At 40.3% G+C, this 8,529-nt stretch overlaps 1 protein-coding gene across 1 annotated transcript; it reads right to left on the bottom strand.

Moving 5' to 3' along the window:
* Window positions 1–587: 587 nt before the first annotated feature.
* On the bottom strand, window positions 588–8,322 carry LOC133252413 (disintegrin and metalloproteinase domain-containing protein 20-like). Its single transcript, XM_061424988.1, has 2 exons — window positions 7,986–8,322; window positions 588–3,291 (listed from the first exon to the last, which is right to left on the bottom strand). Exon 2 carries the CDS (start codon window positions 3,195–3,197, stop codon window positions 879–881), a length of 2,319 nt encoding a protein of 772 aa, XP_061280972.1. The 5' UTR covers window positions 3,198–3,291; window positions 7,986–8,322; the 3' UTR covers window positions 588–878.
* Between the last annotated feature and the right edge of the window lie 207 nt (window positions 8,323–8,529).

Below are 8,529 nucleotides of genomic sequence, written 5' to 3'. Positions count from 1 at the left end.
TAAATGCCCCTTTAAAATCAAAGGGAAGAGGTAGTGTTCTTGGAATCATTGCAGTAGGTCCTGTGGCTCTAGTATGTGATCCCCGAGGAAAGGGTTAGCCCACCTGGTATGGGAAACTCAGGGATTTGGTGAACATTTAGACCTGGGACTCAAAACTGGGAGGCTACAATGCTTGGTAGCAGTGCCAGTATGGCTGAGACTTATAGTCTTGTTGGTTCTGAGTGTAACCAAATATGTATATAGCAGAAATTATGGTTGCTGCTAAGGCGAAAGCTGTTAATGAGACAATTCTGACATGAACACAAATCAAATTTTCCCCGGGTTTCAACTCTTTCTCTAGTTCCTGCCATTGGCAGAAAGGAACAGGAGAGGATTGGCATATAAGACATGTAATCTGTAGGTTACCAGTCCTTGTGTGACAAGGCCAGAGTACAAGGAGGAAGGGCATGTGGGATAGAGGAACAGTAAATCAGACACACACACGAACACCATCCACAGACTGTCTCTGCTCCAGACACACACAGAGAATAATTCCATAAAAATTGACCACTTAAAATCGCTTAAAATAATGGAAAGTAGAAATAGGCTAGGGATTAGTAAATTTTGTTTACTGGTTGTTTATGGTCCCAAATGATTAGGAAAAGTTGGAATTTTCTGCCAATGATCTAGGACAAATGATATAACATTGTTACTTCCAGGAGATTACAGTCTAATCCTTGGGAAAGATCACTAGGCTTTGGCAGTCTCTTGAAATAGGAGCTATTGGTTTTTCCTTGTTTGTTGTTTTTTCAGTAGGCACATTCTGTGTTTCTTCCTTAGGTAAAGTTAGAATATTCTGTGCTTACATCCTAAGTGAAGCTGTAACATATGTCTAGTTTTTAGCCAGAGTTTGATGAAACAGACACCTCTTCTGTATCATCTTTCTTTTTTGGTCTCATGAACAGCAAAAACAAAAGCAACAGACATAGTATTAGAAACAAAAGAAGAATCAGGAAATATGGTAGCAGGTTCCTCTTTCCCACCCTTTCTTCTGTTTGGGGCCCAGGGGTTTCTTCTGTTTCGGGCCCAGGGGTTTCTTCTGTTTCGGGCTCAAAGGTGTCTTCTGTTGGGGACTCAGGAGGTGGGCCACTGTCCACACTGCCTCCTCGGCCTCTTTTCTTGCAAATGGGAGGATTCCACCCGGACCTGCAGTGGCAGTGCTGTCTGTTGTTGCAGACTCCCCTCAAAGAGCAGAGCTGAGGTGAGCAGTTAGGTGCTACAGTGGACAAAGAGACACACCTCCTTCTGATGCACATGTTTTCGGGACCACACTTTGTACCATCTTTCACTGCACCAATATCAGCTATTCTTATCCCGAGGTGGTAGTCTGTACCCCAGCAAGTGTTATTATCGAATTTAGTCCAATGCAGAGTAGTATGACTGCTCATTAGAGGAATTTCTTGGATGTTCTCACACTGAACCCTCCCACACAGGCTGTCTGCCATGCTGCATCTTATGTATGAGGTTTCTGTGATACCACAGTTACCAAAACGGTCACCTCGGGTATTCACTGCCCTGTAGCAACTCACATTTGCATTCTTGGCCCTTATGCCAAAGATTTGCCTACACTGTTCATGGGGGCGATTGCATCTCTTTTTATAGCAGTACCCACCACCTGTGCAGAAGGTCCCATCCTGCTTGTACACATCTTCTGGACACTGATTGGTTGTCCCATTGCACCACTCTGGAAGATCACATTCATTTGCTACTTGCCTACACACGGTGCCTGATTGGCTGAACGTGCAGTTATGGCAACAAAGCCCAAAAGCACAGTTGACACCAGCTGTCATAGTGCAGTTTAACTGACAACAGGGATCAGTGTTACACGTCTTTAAGGATCCACAGTCACACTCTTCTCCTGCTTCAACCACACTGTTTCCACAGCGTGTCTCCCTCATGACTGTCTGTGACATTGGTGTATTGTACAAACAGGATTTTCTACGACCAATGTTCCAATAATCAGCATAGCTGCAGTTGCTGAATTTAGTTGTTAATGCTACAACTGGATACAATATGCAACTTGATGCTCCACATTTACATGTTTTGGGTTCATCATGTTTCATACCCAAAAGATGACCCATCTCATGAGTCACAATATATGATAAAGTAAAAATTGGTTGATTGAGGAAACTCTCAATTCCACAGTTAAATTGACGTTGACACACTGTCCCAACAAAGGCTAAGCCACGAGTTTTACCAAAATCCTTTTTTATAAAAAGTTGTACCACATCGTGGGGCACACGTTTATCGAAGCCCTTTTGCTTCCATTTGCAAAAGTTGTCCAAGGAATGTCCAATTTTTCCTATTGTAATAAGGGTTTTTTCAGTCCATATCTCCATTCCCTTGAAAAATACCTCAAGACCCAGTGCTTTCATAAGGCCATTTATTCCATTTAAAACAAGGAACACTTCTTTCTCCACAAGCGAAGCATTACTTTGATGATGAAGATATCGACTGTAATCTATGACCACTGCCACTTCAAGAAAATAGTGGTGGGTCCACCAGCCTGTATAGGCACTTTGCATCAAAGTGGAATTAATGCTTTCTTGAATCTTCAATTGTCCTGCTATTTTCTCATCTGTTAACCCACATTGAAAGTATGAAAAATTTGTGTCCTTATTGTCTAGCTTATATATTAGATGCTCAAATGCAGTAGAAAACCTTTTGGGTTCAATTTCATAAACAATGTCATTTGTCTGTAACATTCCTTGAAAGCCCCCGAAGCAGTTACTGAGGGAAACCAGAGACTCTGGGTCCCCCTCCACGTAACCACTGTAATAACAGTCATCCTGGACAAAAGGTTGGTCTTGCAGGAGAACACCCTTGTCTGCGTAGGTGAACACCGGGAAGTTTTTGGACAAAAAATTCTTCTTGACCTTTATATGAACAACATGTCTCTGGCCCCCAAAATGCAGTTTGTAAGAGAACCAGCCTTGAAGCTTCATGCCTCTGCCAGTGGGTGTTACCCTCCGGGGAATCACCACTTCTGGGGGGCCAAGTCTTTGGGAGTGTCCAAGCTGGGGCCATCCAGGAAGGAAGAGGAATACTTTCAGCCAGACAAGCAGGAGAGTAACCTTCATACACACCAGGAACTCACCAACACCTATCGCGGAGACATCATATCTAGCCATTGGTGGAAAAAGAGGGCAGGACAGCATACATCAGTGTTCAGTCTCCTCCGTTTGAGTTGATGTATTCAATGTTAACCTTTAGTTTGTTGTCTGGCAAAGTCATGCAGTCAAAGCAGCAGCACTAAAAGAAAAACAAATAAGTAGAACAGGAACTGGGTGGGAGTGATGAGCAAACCAAGATAGAGGAAAAAGGAAGGGTACAGGTTAGGATGAATGAGAGTTTGGCTTAAGACATGTCTGACGGGCTCTTAAGTAATGGTGAGGCAGAGTGAGACTGTATGAGTACACACGGATGGTGACTGGCCTACGATGACACTTGTTGAATCTAGAGGAAGGGCACATAGTGATTCGTGATACAGTTCTTTATGTCTATTAATATGTGCAAACATTTCCACAATATATAACACAAAAGAGTCTTACTGGAAAGGTGAATGAATATCATCTTCTGATAAAGGAGTCTTGTGTTACACATTTGGATGTTATGATCATAAACTATAGGTCCTCCTTTTACTTACAAGTGAGAATTCTTTAATCATAATATTCAGGAGAGATATAAGTATTATTCGCAGATATTATATTTTCTCATTGTCCATATAATGTATTTCCATGTAACAAGTCATTATTTGTCCTACGTCCTCTGCGTTTCTCTTTATCTAAATCTATGAAATTGCAGGCGTCCAGCACTGCTAGCTTTCACAGCTTTGAGGATCTACTGTAATGCTACCTAATGCAATGACTGGTAGACCCAGGTGGCCGTGGGAGGGGGAATATGTTGGGTTGTTGATGGATGTTACTCAAATGTATTTACATTCTATCATACTGTTAAGAAGAACAGCATTTAAAAACCTGTACCCTTATAAAATGGAAGGAAATCAGGGTAGCTGGGAGGGTAGCAATTGAAAATTGTAATGTACTGAGTGCAAAATAACCTTCAGAAGTAAAAAGGAAATCAGTGGCTCCTTGAAGGAGGAAAGCTTGGAGTAAGGAAATATTGTCTTAGAGTGGCAAAGACATCAAAGTCTCCACATTATCGGACTTTAAGGTAATCAGTTCCCGAGTGCAACCTCACAATGTATTACTTCATAATAAAAACAGATAATACATATGCCATATGAAAATACCGTCTACAGTTATCTCCATCATACAAATGTGTTATCATATATTTGTTAGCATGAAATCTGACAACATGCCTGGCTGGCAATACTGATGTTCTGCCTTCTTCTTTGACCAAAGCATTTAAAAAACATGTAATGTTCATACATGATGGTATACACTTAGAAAACATAAATGAACACACAGATCAAGATTATTAACCGGTCTAGAGCTCTAATTTGAACAGAGGTTTTAGGGGAAACAGCACATTTGGAACTTTTAAAAGTGCTTTCAATACTTTATATTTGAAATGCTTGCTTTATTCCTCTGGAATCATTCTCATGTCATTTATGTAATTTTCATTTCATAAAAAGATGAAACAATGTGCTGTGAGCTCACACTTCTTCACAGAAAGCCTCTTATTCCTAGTTAATTCTGCTAACCCTTTAAATCAAAAGGATAAGGTGACAATGTGTAGCCCAGCAGAGAAGATTTCCATTCTCAGAAATGGAAATACATGTGCCATACAGACTAGACATTTGTTAGTAATGTCCTTTGATGATCAAACATACTTCCAGACCTCTAAACAGCTAGCCATCTCACTAAGCTGTGCTGTGCTTGGTCGTTTAGTTGTGTCTGACTCTTTGTGACCCCATGGACTGTAGCCCACCTGGCCCTCTGTCCATGGAATTCTCCAGACAAGAATACTGGAGTCGGTTGCCAGGCTCTCCCTTCAGGGGATCTTTCGAACCCAGGGATTGAACCCAGGTCTCCCGCATTGCAGGCAAATTCTTTACTGTCTGAACCACCAGGAAAGCCCCTCATTAAGCTACCATTTACAATACATTCTTACTCTTAAACCAGTTCTCAAATCAGTCCTACATAAGCCTCAAAGAACTGGGCATCTGATTTACTAATGTATTATCCACCAATATTTTGATTTATCTTCTTGGTACCAAGTGAGTGCATGTCTAGCTTAATTTCATAGCTCATTTTCAAAAATGATTAGACATTGACTTAAGGACATGGTCTGTATCTTAATATCACCTTGACTGCTCTAACTTCTACACATTATGAAACTGTTAACCACAACCTTACTCCTAATAAAAATTCACCCCTCAGATTTATAAATGATGAAGATAACTTTTCATCATATCTCCCCTTTTCAGTGCCCTTTATTTTACGTTTTACTACTGTAGTCTCTGATATTCAATATGCTATCTAGGTTGGTCATAACTTTTCTTCCAAGGAGTAAGCGTCTTTTAATTTCATGGCTGCAGTCACCATCTGCAGTGATTTTGGAGCCCCCAAAAATAAAGTCTGACACTGTTTCCACTGTTTCCTTATCTATTTCCCATGAATTGAAGGGACCAGATGCCATGAACTTCGTTTTCTGAATGTTGAGCTTTAAGCCCACTTTTTCACTCTCCTCTTTCACTTTCATCAAGAGGATTTATAGTTCCTCTTCACTTTCTACAATAAGGGTGATGCCATCTGCATATCTGAGGTTATTGATATTTCTCCTGGCAATCCTGATTCCAGCTTGTGTTTCTTCTAGTCCAGCATTTCTCATGATGTACTCTGCATATAAGTTAAATAAGCATGGTGACAATATACAGTCTTGACGTACACCTTTCAGACTTGATTTTTTTGGGCTCCAAAATCACTGCAGAAGGTGACTGCAGCCATGAAATTAAAAGACACATACTCTTTGAAAGAAAAGTTATGACCAACCTAGATAGCATATTGAAAAGCAGAGACATTACTTTGCCAACAAAGGTCCATCTAGTCAAGGCTCTGGTTTTTCCAGTGGTCAGGTATGGTTGAGATAGTTGGAATATGAAGAAAGCTGAGTGCCAAAGAATTGATGCTTTTGAACTGTGGTGTTGGAGAAGACTCTTGAGAGTCCCTTGGACTGCAAGGAGATCCAACCAGTCCATTCTAAAGGAGAGTAGCCCTGAGAGTTCTTTGGAAGGAATGATGCTAAAGCTGAAACTCCAGTACTTTGGCCACCTCATGTGAAGAGTTGACTCATTGGAAAAGACTCTGATGCTGGGAGGGATAGGGGGCATGAGGAGAAGGGGACGACAGAGGATGAGATGGCTGGATGGCATCACCGACTCAATGGACATGAGTTTGAGTGAACTCTGGGAGATGGTGATGAACAGGGAGGCCTGGCGTGCTGGGATTCATGGGGTCGCAAGGAGTTGGACATGACTGAGCGACTGAGCTGAACTGAATTGTAGTCTTGTTTTAGATCCTGTCAATTCAACCACTGTGGACTAAAATCCTCAACCCAAACTAGTGCAGATTTTTTCACTTGCTTTCACACTCTTAACAAAAACTGCAGAACTGCTCAGGAAGGAAATTACAGAGTATGTTTGTGGTAATTAATGAGTAAAAGGCAGGCTAAAATTGGCACGAGGTACCTGGTGCGTGTGCTGAGTCATGTCCAGCTCTTTGCCATTCTGTGGACTATAGCCCACCAGGCTTCTCTGTCCATGGGATTTCCCAGGCAAGAATACTGGAGTGGGTTGCCATTGTCTAGTCCAGGGCATCTTCCTGAACAGGGATTGAACCTGTATCCTCTTTCATCTCCTGCATTAGTAGGTGGATTCTTTACCCCTGAGCCACCTGGGAAGCCTGAGATGCCTGATACTTCGGTCAAAATGATGAAATAATGAACTGATACTTTCTTCAACACTTTGTTTTTAATACATTGAGCTTTTTTGCCTGCATATAGTAATATTGTTTAACTTGCTAGTTTTCTAAATTTTCTTTTCTGCCTGGATATAGTAATGTTGTTTCTTAACATGCTAGTTTTCTAAATTTTCTCTTCAGCACCTAGGACCCTCAGCTTAGCGATCTACTGTCTTTATCTCCACAAGTAGTTATTATTGAATTGAAAGGATGGTACTTTAAACCATAAAGCCACAAAATTTTTGTTTTGTGTATGTTTAATGCAGAATTTGATACCTCTGTCCTTTATTGTTGCAGCGAGTTGGTGGGGGACTTAACTTTTTAGATTGAGTATTTTTTTTTTTTTTCACCATTTAAGTAACCTGAGATCCTGGGGTATTAGGGTACTTTTCTTGTAGAAAGAGGAGCATATTTAACAAAATATCAAGGCTCCATAATGAAGGAAGATCCTTAAATGGAATCCTTAAATGGGATCTATTTTAGGACACCAACCTCTAAATTGTGAGTAGAATCCTTGCAATTTTCACCTCTACATTCTACGTATGGGAATACGTGGGATAAGAATGATGATAGTCATTATATAGTCCTGGTCAGGGACTCTAGGGACACTGTTCACGAGGGAATATAACACTTTCACTAGTAATGTGGTACAGTACCATATACTAGCACACACACTTCAACCTAGACTGCTACATGTTATCTCGTAGATTCCTTTTTTCATCTTTTCCACAGCTTCATCAAATTCAGTCATCTCGGTATCATAATTATCACAGCCTCCTCCCTTTCATTTACAGCCCAATTCAGTATTTTCCAAATTGCAAAAATGCATTTTTATACTATTTTTAAACTCTTAATCAAGTGGAATAGAGCAGAATGGGACATAATATAGGTCATAGATACCCCTCTAGTTTTGAAAAATTCACAAGGAATCATGTTGTGTTTGTAAGGATATGTGTTTCTGAATTCACATGTGCACAAATTCTAGCACTTTTCCCTTCACAGTTAAATTCTTGAAACACTTACCACAGGTAGAATTAACGGTTACCATGGTATTTTCTAGTTATGACTTTGTGATACTTTGTGCCACCAAGGTCTGTGAACAAATATTTAAATGGAAACATCACATGACAAAGAACAATAAAAATCTCTCCTCTTTCATCTCTTCCTTCTTTATGTTCCAGATTGAAGTGCTTAGCAACAAGGCTCCTTGAGTTCTAAAGACCATGGCAATTGGATAAAGGTCTTCCACATTCTGGCTTTGCCTTCTCCATCATACTCTAATTACTCCTCAATATGAATAAACCTGAGTATAGTCCTTATTCCCATCCCATGTATTCTCTCCCTTAGTATAAGTGTTTAGTGTTTTTTATTCATACTTTAGTGCTTTATTCATACTGTGTCCCGCATCTCAGATTATTTTCTCAGCACAAAACCTTATAATGAAACAGTTGAATTGCTTCAAGTTCCAGAAATAAGTTTGATCTGGTTTAAACCATTGTTCAAGGATTGAGGCTTCAGTAACCATCTATGACTTTCACTCTAAGGTCAAGGATAACTTAGAGACATT

This window comes from Bos javanicus, chromosome 8 (genome assembly GCF_032452875.1).
Source record: "Bos javanicus breed banteng chromosome 8, ARS-OSU_banteng_1.0, whole genome shotgun sequence".
In the NCBI taxonomy this organism is placed as follows: Eukaryota; Metazoa; Chordata; class Mammalia; order Artiodactyla; family Bovidae; genus Bos; species Bos javanicus.
The sequence above is the reverse complement of the archived record's forward strand: the minus strand, read 5'-3'. Positions and strand labels throughout refer to the sequence as shown.